The sequence below is a fragment of the Eretmochelys imbricata genome, chromosome 3 (genome assembly GCF_965152235.1).
Source record: "Eretmochelys imbricata isolate rEreImb1 chromosome 3, rEreImb1.hap1, whole genome shotgun sequence".
Lineage (NCBI taxonomy): Eukaryota > Metazoa > Chordata > Testudines > Cheloniidae > Eretmochelys > Eretmochelys imbricata.
The window spans coordinates 29,667,916-29,680,264 of NC_135574.1; the positions used below are offsets into that span (position 1 = coordinate 29,667,916).

A 12,349-nucleotide genomic window follows, 5' to 3' on the forward strand; every position below is an offset into this window, starting at 1 on the left:
ATCAGGGAGTTCTTCATACACGTCTTTAACAGAAACAGAATTCCTGGTTTGGTATATTTGCAGACTTAGCCTTTGGCATGTGATGACTTCACAACTCTTAAGATTTTCTCGAGCTGAGATATTTATTTGGAACATAGGCTTAGCACTTGGTAAAAATCATTCCATTATAAAGATGAGATGCACCTGTCTCTCCCTCACCCGCTTTTCCCTATCTGCTAGAGCTGGGGCTCCTGCTGACATTGGGAGCCTCTTTACCCCCCACTTAGCTGAGAGACTTCCTGATGAATGATTCCCATAGCAGGGATTCTCTCTCTGCTGAAGATCCCCTGTGAGAGCGGAGGGCACAGAGATAAGAGACTAGTGTAGTCTCTTTAATTAGAAAAACCAAAAACAGGCATATTGATTACATTTTTCCTTCCAAACACTCACGGCTCGATGAACCCTTTGTAGCTCCCTAAGGGGGACCTGTGACCCACACTGAACTAGGAGACACTTTTTTTTCATTATGGAGGTGGAGGAAGTTGTTCCCCAGAAAAACAAATGCCTCTACAAATAATCCATTTCTAATCCCCAAATCATCCCATATCATAGTGAGCTAGTGGTGGATGTTCCAAGAGATCTGATTGTGGGAGCTCTCTAATGCACCACTGTTGAGGGATGATGCTCCAGAAATAAACTATTTATATATAACTATTTATAGTTTATTAAACAGCATGATGCTTCCAACACTAAGGTGTTAAATACGTAGATAAATATGTATGTATAATAAACATTCAGTTTTCCCTCTGTGTATGATGGCAAGATCAAGACAAATGTCATAAAAGTTGCTTTTTTTATTGCAGAAATGGGATTTATTAAAAATCCAGTGTAAGATATCTAATATATTAACAAAAATAGTTGAAAATGACATTATTCATGTGTAACTACAGAACAGAAAAACTGGTGCTGATTTATCCATTTAAGTGTGTTTTATACAGTTTTTACCCAGTAGGAAAATATTTTTAAATGCTTTTTTAAATAGTCACACTTTGCACAGCCAATACAGAAACTTTTGAAAATTTGTACAGACTGTCTAAAGCTAAAAATCTACCCTTGCATTCGCTCCGTTAATTCAATACCAAGTAACTGATTTTGAAATACAATGAAAGGCATTAAAAATACCTGTACGGTTGGCAAAAAATATTTTAATATTATGAAGTTACTGTGATTTCTGGTACTGGAGGTCCTGATCCTGCAATCTTTTCTGTGCAAGCAGACCCTTAGGCTCACATTGAAGTAATGGAGCTCTGCACAGGTACACAGGGTCCACTTCTGTGGTTCTAATTGCTGGATTAGTGCCTATGATCTCACACACTGGGTTGAAATCCTGATTCTGTTGAATTAAATGGAAGTTTTGCCATGGGACCAGGCTTTAACCCCTTAGTGATCAATAGACTAAATCAATAGCGGTATAGAAGCTCTTTTAAAAAGAAGATGCTTTTCTACTTGAAAAATGTAATTCTGGGAGAAAACAAGGCATGCTACACACCAGAATAATATAACAATTGCTGGTTGGAAACGTAGTATTCATTCCCCACAGACAAATGTCAAAAGTCACTGCTAGTAATTACGCAAACCTATCTCTTTTAATAAACCTGATATTTTGCTCTACTACAAAGCATGTTATGAGTGGAATGTAAAAGTAAAACCTCAAGTACATATTTGCATCTTACAACTCAGAGAACTTGCAGAACCATATAATAGAAGGAGTTACGTCAGATTCTATTAGAAAGTAGGTGAGCCCCTAGGAGAGAGAGTTTGCCTGTGGCTGTGTAATGTCCTGCACTGAGGTGAGGCATCAGCAGTGGAGAGCGAACCTGGCATCACTGGGATCTTAAAGCAAAAACCTCTACTGCCTGAGCTGTTTGCTCGCTAAGACTGTAGCAGGCTCATTGAGCTGGAGTACTGGCCCTTTAAAAGGGAGCAGGCCTAGTCCACCTGTGCCTGGATAGCTGCCTTCTAATGGGAATGCAGAGGAGACACCTGGCCTATAAAATGGGTCTGGCAGAAGTCTGGAAAAGAAGGCAATAGGAGGCAGCTGGGATCTGGTAGAAGGTTCCTGCAGTGAGAGTGAGCTGCTGGAGTTCCCCACGGAAGCAGTCGTGGAGAGCTGATGAAGGAAGAGAGCTGGAAAAAAACTCGGGGCTAGAGAGCAACAGAAAAGAGTTTACCCTGCTGACTTTGAGTCAAGAGAGAAGGTAAATCCAGACAGGCCAGTGTTCCAGACAAGGAGCTAGGAAAGCTCTGGGCCAGGAGAGCAGTGGAAGGAAGTTTGCTTGCTGACTCTTAGAGCTCGGTGAGGAGGAAGATACAAGGGACTAATCCTGGGGGAATCCAGGGCAGGACTCAGAATTTAAGCCCAGGATGGGTGGCCCTTAATTATCTTGCACTTCCATTAAGCCAAGGGCAGGTGGACACTGTTCATTTGGGGGGGGCGGGGGGGGGAGAAGAGGGTTGACACTGGGGAGAACACTGAGCACCCCCTGCTGTGATCAAAGAGGGAGGCCAAAGAACAGCCTGGCTTTTGTATTATGATGATGGACTGTACTTTGACTTTGGGGGTCATTTTGAAGCATTTACACTAATAAATTAGATCACAATGAGGGTATTATTGGACTAAAGAGTGAAGGTGGAGTTTGAGGAACCTTAGGATGGAGAAGCTGATGCTGGGGCACCTTCAGGGCCACTTCTAGCCATGAGGGGGCATCCCAGGACGACCTGTCTTTTTACACATTAACCTCTCTATGTGACCTAGCCATTACTAGAGGGCAGCTGAACATCCACCAAATAAATGGGTATGGGTTAGAGTTGTAGGATTGAAAGATCCCTAAAAGGTTAATAGGTGCACTTTTGCTTTTATCCCAGTAAAGATGGGTTAGACAAAACAGCTGACTTACGGGTGTTTTGTATGATGATATAAGCTTTTTAATTGGATGAAAGGAGCATTTGATATATTCATTATGGGTGCGGCAAACCTAGCTTGTTCTGTGATACTACAGCTGAATTACAAATTTAGGGCCAGATTTTCAATTGGCTTCCTTCTTTGCAGACTCCATAGGTAGTCAGATATCTAATTACAGATCTGTTTACAAAAAAGATAGAGGAACCTACTAATGAGTTGTGGTCATACAGTTGCAAAAGAAAAATCAAAATAATTTGGAGGTACAAAACTGTGCCTATATAAATGAAGAAAACTGCTGAAAAGATGACCCTTAATCTGAAGAGAACTGGAGTGTTACAAGAACTTCTTCCAGGGGAATTCTGGGCCACTGCACAATGCAGAATTTGTGCAGAATTACTGTTCTATGCAGAATTAGCATCGCAGAGCCCCATTGGACCCAGCAGAGCCCAGCTCACAAATAGAAGACACTGCTAGAGGGACAGGGACAGAGCTGGAGGGTTCTTAGCAGTTGCAGTTCCCAGCACACCCTGAAAAAAGGGTGGTGTATGGAGTTTATTGTACGAGTCTGGAACCTAGCATCAAGCTGTTTCTCCCTCTTGGGGGCCCTGCAACTGGACTCTGGGGAGAGAGGTACAGGTGTCTGGCCCTGTGGCTCAGCTCTGGATGGGGGAGGGGGCAGAGAAACAGAAACGGGGTTGTTACAGGGGTTTCTTTAACTCTCTACTCCTGGGGGAATCTTTTTTGTCAGCTGTATTGGTACAGACATAGTTGCTGACAGGTATTTTGAAATAAATTACCAAAAAAATTGAACCCGGCATGATTATATTGGGTTATTTTAACAAAATATGCAGAATTTGAAAATATTGTACACAACTTAATTTTTTGGTGCAAAATTCCCCCAAGAGTAAAAAAAACCAAGGAATCTACATAGTACAAAATATGAAGAAAAAAAATTGCAGAGAAAATGTCAGGTACCACTGAAACCTGTCTTAAATGACCAATAAAATTTTCTTCTAATAAAATATGCTTCATTAAGTAGCATTAATTGTAATAAAACATAGGCAACATTGTAGTTAATGTTTTAAGGGATAAGATGAGGCAGGTGGCATACAGAAGGCTGCCTGGACATGGAGATCTCTTGTTCAGGTTTCACTGTATTTTTTTGGTCCAAACTGTTTGATATATGTTGAAGCTGGGGAGAAGCTGTCATCTAATCAGTCTTTTCAGTCTTCCTGTAATGCAGTATTGTGGCTGTGACCCATATGTTAAGAACCAGCATGATTATGAAACGGACTAGAACTAAGAAGGAGAAAAACATTCAATTAATAAAATGTTATAAGCATGAATGCTAACATTACCTGCTGCCGTTTCCACAGGATACAATAACTTGTGCACAAAGTTTTACTAGTGTACATTCTGAACAGTTCACCTTCCACAACTCCTTAATGGACTGCCTCAAAATACTGTGTTAAGGAACCCATATGTCAGACATCAAAAATTCTGAAAATAATTTCCAGATTCATTTTTTGTTTGAGCGGGGGAAATGAACTAGGCAGATGTATTCTCACCTGATGAATAGTGATTTGTTAAGTAATACCCAGAACTATTTAAAAAATAAATACATCTAGATTCCTTAATGTAAATCTGCTTCTTTGAATCACTTTGACATTAAAAATGAACTTGCCATGTATGGCAAGTTTAATAAATCTGGTTTAAATTCACACAATACCTGTTTTTCCATCACCTGCATCTTACAGGAGTATATAAACATATGTAATGTTCTATTTAAATTACTCTGTCTACTAAGTTCAGGCTTGTGAGGTGGTTTGTTTTTTCTAACAGTAAACATTTATTGGTAATTGCTAGAGTTTAATATGCAAAAATCTGACACAAACTTGAAAGAAACAATGAGATTTGCTCAGTGTATTTTTTTTTAGGTAAGGCTACAAAATTTATTTGAAAAATCAAAGAAGCAGTTTCTCTGTTCACCTGACACTACACATGTGTCTTTATCCCATTTGTTCCATTTTAGGAAGTAAATAATATACTGAAATATACAAAAACAAACTTTTCTAAGAGCTGGTGATATTTATAAATACACTATGCTGCATAACCACCAGACATGGAGTAACCAAGAACAATGAAGGGGAAAATAGTGTGAGCTCTCAACCCTCAAACAGTTGACAGGCCACATTTGTGTTTAAAGTCCAAATGTCACTGCTCCCATCTGTTTTTCATTGTGCTACATTTTGATGCAGTTTATGGGTACTAATGTCCTTTTAAAATTTACTCTCTGTAGTACAATGGAGCAGTTTTCTTTAGCTCATCTGGTAAAACATCAAAAATACTGACTTACTCATTTCCATTGTCTAAAACTGCTTTCTGCCACGTGAAAATTTAGCCATTTTCCACTAAAAATGACATTTTTGATTGTACTAGTTTGAGCAGTTGAAATGCCAAAAATAGGCAGGGTCACTTTCTCAAATGCACTGTATTTTGTCTGTCCCCCCTCCTCCCCCCACCCCGAGTAAATGGCTGATTTTAAACATCCCTTAGTTTTATAATGAATTTATTCTATCTCTTACTTCACTGCACTTGTTGGTGACAGCATCACAGCAATCTACGTTACTTTCGGCCAAATGTAAGTTTCATTATTCATGTACTTCCTTCACATTTTAAACTAGTACAAATAATTTCAATAGTTTTACAGTTCTTGAATAGGGGTGGTGTTTTCTTTTTAACTACACAAGTCTACCAGTGAGAGAGAAGCAGCTGTTTTTCACATCTTATCCATTTGGGAAAAGTCACTACTGAATTACCATGTGTTTCAACAGAAAGAGGGGGTTTTGTTTTTACTTTATGCAGGCCTTTCCATAATTAAGCAAAATTTTTAATCTATTTTTTCTCTAAGAGTAGAGCTGCCTTTTAAACTGCCAACATCCCCTATGATGAACACAAATAGATTTTTCTTCCCATCGTCTTCCCCATGGGTGTTAAACGCCTCGCCATAATAATAGCCCTGTGCTGTTTTCTCAGCAGTAATCCAGTTCCCTTGCTGGAATAAGCCACTCAGCTACATAGTTTATTCTATTGAGAACTGGATGCTGTTCTCTTTGGATAGCGAGGCAGTGAAGAAATGAAGGCAATTTCATATATTACTCACCCATAAGATCATTTGTGGTCATTAAAGTTGTAACTATTCTTGCTGTAAATTAAAGGAATTGTCATTAGCATGCCAGAGAGGATCTGCTGATGCATCCAACTACTAAAAACAATGAAACTTCTGCTTTGCAGTTGAGAAAAATCAAGCAAAAAAAAAAACACAACACACACACACACAACCCATACAAATATCCACATCTTAAATGTAACCTCCGCTTATTGTAGCCTCAAAAATGAAGTCCCAACCCTGAGCTCGCTTTCTTTCAAGAGTTCATTTGAAAGTAATAAAACAAGATGCTGATAGAGCTGGAACTTTCCTAAATTTTCAAATGGAAAAATTTTACCACCAGGTAAGCCGTGGCAAAAGCTTATTGCTTCTTACTTCCATATTTACCATTTTCTTCTCTCTTTTGGTGGCTGATCTCAGTCTGTCAGATGGCTATGAGTTTCTATATCAAATTGCCAGTTAAAAACTATAGCAAAATTTCACCAGTTTACTGTATTGGGGAATTTATATAATTTATAATTTATTGGGGAATTTATATATATATCTCTGTCCATGTCTCACTTATGCTATACACAAGAATAATTCCTTTCACTGCAGGAATTTGAATGAAATTCCATGGGCCTGTATAATGCTTGAGGTCAGACTAGATGAACATAATGGTCCCTTCTGGCCTTAATCTCTGGATCAAGATCATGTCTCACAATGCGAGTGATCTGACACTATCTCTATTATAAAACATTTTAGTAATTTAAAAAGAAATTGTGTAAAGATCAGAAGCTAAGACATAATTGCACAAGACATTTCTAATTAACAGTTGTAGCAGGCCCTTTTGTATGAACTGCTACCAGGAGTTGGCAAGGATAACTAACCTATACACCAGAACCCTATACAAGCTATTGCCTGGATTTAGGAACATGCTTAAGTTCATTCCTTTCATGACATGACTTAATGTTTAGCAAATGTTTCTAAAAGTTTTCCTGAATTAGTGCTATGTCTTTAAAATTATTGCTGGAAAATGGCTTGAGATCCTTTCATTTGATCCTTTAAGACAGGAGAGCTTTTTTTCTAATGAAATACAGAATTATGTATAAATCATTTATTTAAATGAAGAAAAATATGATTTTTGGCTCTATTATATGGCTCCATATTATGTTTGATCAGTGATGTTCCAATATTGTCAATTGTCTGGTATTATAGTAATTAACTAATGGAAAGTCCTAGGATATTAAGTTGTGAGGACAAAATAGGAAGACAGTTGCAATGCACATCAGAGCTGCAAATTTTGTTATTTTTCTAGCCTGGATTTTCATTATTTTTTTAAAAAATAATAAAGGACAGACCCTTTCTGCATAAAAGTAACAGATGAAATATCATGCATAAAAAATATCCTGCTCTCAAAGAAAAACATTCAAATATGGTCAAATTATTAAACTTAGGGCAATGTCCTGACTAGGCTGAAGTCAATGGCAAAACTCCCATTGGCTTCGACAGGGTCAGGATTTCACCCTTACTTTTAGACAATAATACAGAAAGCTACCCTGGGGAAGATTCAGATTTACTATGGGTTTGACAAGGCCTCTTGCTGTAGATACATTAGGAACAGTAATGGCTTTGGGGTGGTCGCTTTATTATACAAAACCCAATGCTTTTGCATGTTGCTTACTTGCACATGTGTATGCAGACATACTCCAGGTCAGGGCGCTCACTTGTCCGGAATCTCTTGTCTGCCACAGATACCGCAGCTGAGCAAATTTACTTGCTGCACTGATTAACGTACACAAATTCTGCAGAAAAGGATACCAAAACAAAAAAAACACCCTGTTTCTAGTTCGAATAAAGTATTTAGCGTAGGCCTAAAATGTATGCTTTGCCATTTTTTTAAAAGTAGAAATACTTTTGACATTTAAAAAAATTCCTTCATTGGTTGCATCCCAAATGTTACAGAATCTTACTAAGAAACTATGAAACAAAGTAAACTGACCAGAAACCAATTGGCCTAGTTTTGTGGTACAGGCTCTAAGAGAAATCTAAAACATGAACTGTAACAATTACAGCAGTTGGTGACTGTATTAATAGAGATGAGAGACAAATCAGTACTTGAAAACTGCTCATTAACAGCTCAGAAGAGTTCATTTTCAGAACACCTTCTAGAATAAATTATAAAATACAGTGAAACCCCATTTACCATCTAAGTGGAACCGGGGCCAGGTCGGATTCAGATAATCAGGAGAATGGGTAAAGAGCTTTCTATCCTCTCTTTTTTTAAGATGCAGAGTTGCTTTTAAACTAGCTGACCCCTCTGGGAAAAGCATCTTATCTGCTTACAAAATACACAAACCCTTATTTCTTGCATACAATGTTTTGTTCATTTATTAACAGGAAAACCAATGAGAGTTTTTAACAAGCTGTCAGCCTGAGCCCTGCCCACTAAAGCGTCAATTTCCCATATTCCCCTGTGTGCACTGGTGGGTTTGGTTAATATAGAGAGCCGGATAAAGGTGGCTCAGATAAAGAGGATTCTACTGTTATAAAAATGATTAAAATTGTTTTTCACTGATAAATGGAGCTATGAAAGGGATGACATCTATATGGGGACACTTTCAACTTAAGAGTTACTACTTACCATGGCCAGGTCTATTATCCATTTCTGCAGAGTTAGAAAGTACCATCCTCCCACAAATCTTACCTTGGGTTAAGTTTCATAATGCTCATAGTTATGTGGGCACCTGAACACTTAAAAATCTGTAGGTCAGGATATTAGTTATGTTTTCCTAATCTCACTGAAAATACTCTTGCTGAAACGGTTTCTATAGAGAAAATGTGTTGTAACCTTGTTTTACTCAAAACAGTTTTAATCAGATTAACACTGGTCCCAGGATGGCTCTAGAAGTAAGCAGAGGTATGAAACATATCACCACTTTACTAGCAATCACTGTACCTCCCAGAGGCTACTACAACAGGCTAATACGCCTGTGGCAGGGTCCTGGGGACAACAGACCAGGCCTCATACACTCCCCTTCCCTGGGGGATGTTGGAACTGAGGGCTGGACTTTCACCAAGGCCTTGTCTACTCTAGGAAACTGACTGGAATAGCTATTTAAGAATAAACTAGTCTGTAATAGCAATTGTAGAACAGCTCTGTGTGTGGACATTACTCTGGAATAAAAGTCACTCTATGCTGGAATAATTACTTCCATCACAAACCTGGAACTTTGATTCTGCAAACATTTAGGCACATACTTAACTTTAAACACATTGGTAGACCTGCTGAAATCAATCGGGCTATTCATGTGAATAAAGTCACATACCTGGTTAAGGTTCAGGACCATAATTCTGAGTATTTTTATAGCAGTTTTGTAAACTGCAAATAAGATGTTCTATCAGTAGCAGCATTTTAACAACCCACTGCGTTGTAATTTATTTATTATAAATTTTAATCTAATGTCGCAATAGCACAAGTCTGCAGGCAGTGGCAAAGTGAAATTAACAATACTGTTTTACTGCTGCTATTCAAAACCCTAGGAATAGTAGTGAAATTGTCAAGAATAATGTCCATCCTTAAAGCAGCAGCAAGTGGCAGCACTGGTTACCCAAGTATGAAGAGGAGCCAAACAGAAGATGGGAGGTGCAGGATAGCAGAAACCCACCCACCCACTGCCCTGCAGGAGCCAGGAGACTCTGAGGGAGAAGTACTACAGAGCATCCCCAATAGCAGCAGCCAGACGACTTGGAGCTCTTGGCATGGAAGATAATAAAAACCCAGGACCCAACAACCTCTCTTTCTGCCCTCCAGGAAATAGAGGGGATGGAGTTTCACATTTAACACATACCTGCAGGTTGAAGCTGTTAGGAAAGATGGAGCCCCAAAACAGAGCCCAAAGACAGTATGCTGGTGTAAATCCCAGCCCTCTCCCCTTCAGCAGCAGCAGGAATGGCAGGGTGGTCACTTTCTCAGCAGTCACTACCCCACATGTTGCTGGTGGTTCCCTCACCCGCATTTTTCACATTATCTCTGGTTGGTGTCTGATAAATTTATCAAGCCCCGCTCCAAAGCATCCAGTGCCAAATGGAAACCCAAAGCTGTATATCTTTTCAACGGAGCATTTAAAAAAGTCACTGTGTGTATGAGCCACAGTTGATGTAATTGTGTAAAAGAGTTACAAGAAGCTTCATATTTTCCATTGTGCATATCTGACACAAATGTAAATTATGAATTACTCCCATTCCTCCTCAGTTGTGGGTCCAGTAAAATCAGTTACTGACATAGGGTTTGCTGTATACAGGGTTTTATTGGGATCTAAGAAAGTTGCATGCAAATACGAAATGCACATTAAAAGGTGGCTGAATATGGTTTTCACTGGCACTAGGAGATAAAATGCTCAGTCTTCTGTCAAAGAGCTGCCAGAAGTGCTGTGTAAATGGAAATGAGTAGACGTCAAAGGATACATGACTATGTAAGGCAAAGCTTTCTTCATGTTGCCACTGTAATGCAGAACAAAGAGCAGGAGAATGACATCTGAAAGAAAAGATCAGTCATTACAGATAGGAAATCAGGGAAAAGGTAAAATATAAAACAAGAAAAATATTACCTTGTGCAATTAGGATGGGGTATTCCAGGTAAGTCTCTAGGGGGTAACTGTAGTAACTCTGGTACCTTAGAAACACAAGGAAGCTAAAGAGAAAATAATTGAACAGTTTGTTTGTGCACAGAGACTATAATAATATAGGTTCATTGACAATTTCATTTTAAAAACCTGTCTGTTGTGGGAGTGCCTAAACACCAGAAGCGGAATCCAGCTCCCATTGTGCAAACTGTCCATTCAGGAAGACAAAGTCCTAGGCCTGAAGATCTTGCAGTCTGTTTCAATATATATACGTTGTGACAAAGTTCCTCCTCTACCTTGGTGGGTCTTATGCTTATTGGCGGATTTGCTCGCCTTGGAGCTTCACGGCAGCCCTCAGTTTGGCCGTTTTTGTGAACCCACAGTCCAGGTTAACTCCTCCTGTGTCTGCCCAGGAATTGGGAGGATCTGGGGGGAACCCAGGCCATCCCTCTACTCCGGGTTCCAGCCCAGAGCCCTGTGGAATGCAGCTGTCTAGAGTGCCTCCTGGAACAGCTGCGTGACAGCTACAACTCCCTGGGCTACTTCCCCATGGCCTCCTCCCAACACCTTCTTTATCCTCACCATAGGACCTTCCTGCTGGTGTCTGATAATGCTTGTACACCTCAGTCCTCCAACAGTCCGCGCTCTCACTCTCAGCTCCTAGTGCCTCTTGCTCCCAGCTCCTCAAATGCACAAACTGAAGTGAGCTCCTTTTTAAAACCCAGGTACCCTGATTAGCCTGCCTTAATTGATTCTAGCAGCTTCTTGATTGGCTCCAGGTGTTCTAATCAGCCTGTCTTGTCTCCAGAAGGTTCCTGATTGTTCTGAAACCTTCCTTGTTACCTTACCCAGGGAAAAGGGACCTACTTAGCCTGCTCTTCTGCTGCTGCCCTCTGGCCTGGGCTTTCCTTGCTTTTTGCCCCTGCTTTCAGCTCCCCCCCCCCCGCCCCCGACCAGGCCAGACGCTCTCCTCCCTTTCTTTTCCTTTGTTGTTTTTTTTTCTTTTTCCGTTGTTGCCAGAGTGCCGGCCGGCTGTTAGCTGCCCCCCACCCACCCTTGGATGCTGCTGCTGCTCCAGCTGAACCCCCCCCCCCCGCCCGAGAAAGGCGGTCCTGCCGGCCCACTTCCCTGGAGGGGGAGAGTGGAAGGACCCAACCCCCAGACCCAGCTGCTTGCTGTTTGTCTGCGGACCCATCTCTGGTTGAAAGGAATCTTATCACTTGCTCTGGCATTTCTGGAGTGCAAAAAAGAAAACCTGGAACAGACAGAGAAACAGCCATCTACCTGAGGAACACCACCCGGGGAACTTACAAATCGCCGTGGAGGGGGCCCAAGACTGAGTAACTTTCGAACTGTGCTCTCGTGTGGGGGGAGGCCTTGACTGTGTCGTGACTGTGTTTGTAGGGACACAGGGGGTGTGGCACGGAGCTGCCCCCCAATCCATCTGTGTCCTCCCAACCCCCACACTACCATCTTCACAACTGCCTCCTCCATCGTCATTGCTGGCTGTTTAACATCTGCCTCTGGACTTAGCTGCTCGCCCTGATTCCACCATGTAGGCCAGAAGCACCAGCCAACCAAACAGGACTCTCTGGACAAGTGTACAGTGGTTCATGTGCCCCCCACCCCTGACCC

The 12,349-nt window shown here is 40.7% G+C and overlaps 1 protein-coding gene across 2 annotated transcripts in view; it reads right to left on the reverse strand.

The window, feature by feature from the left end:
* Window positions 1-818: 818 nt before the first annotated feature.
* SLC66A3 (solute carrier family 66 member 3) overlaps window positions 819-12,349 on the reverse strand; it is a 32,225-nt gene continuing 20,694 nt past the window's right edge. Inside the window, exons 2-7 of one of the 2 annotated variants that reach the window (XM_077812518.1) lie at window positions 10,700-10,782; window positions 10,557-10,626; window positions 8,734-8,791; window positions 7,774-7,894; window positions 6,105-6,146; window positions 819-4,240 (exon numbers count right to left, since the gene is read on the reverse strand). In XM_077812518.1, coding sequence (XP_077668644.1) covers window positions 4,152-4,240; window positions 6,105-6,146; window positions 7,774-7,894; window positions 8,734-8,791; window positions 10,557-10,626; window positions 10,700-10,782 — 463 coding nt within the window. In that variant the 3' untranslated portion in view covers window positions 819-4,151. Of the gene's footprint in view, window positions 4,241-6,104; window positions 6,147-7,773; window positions 7,895-8,733; window positions 8,792-8,987; window positions 9,419-10,556; window positions 10,627-10,699; window positions 10,783-12,349 lie in introns of those variants that run through there. The other variant, XM_077812519.1, reaches the window with a different exon arrangement.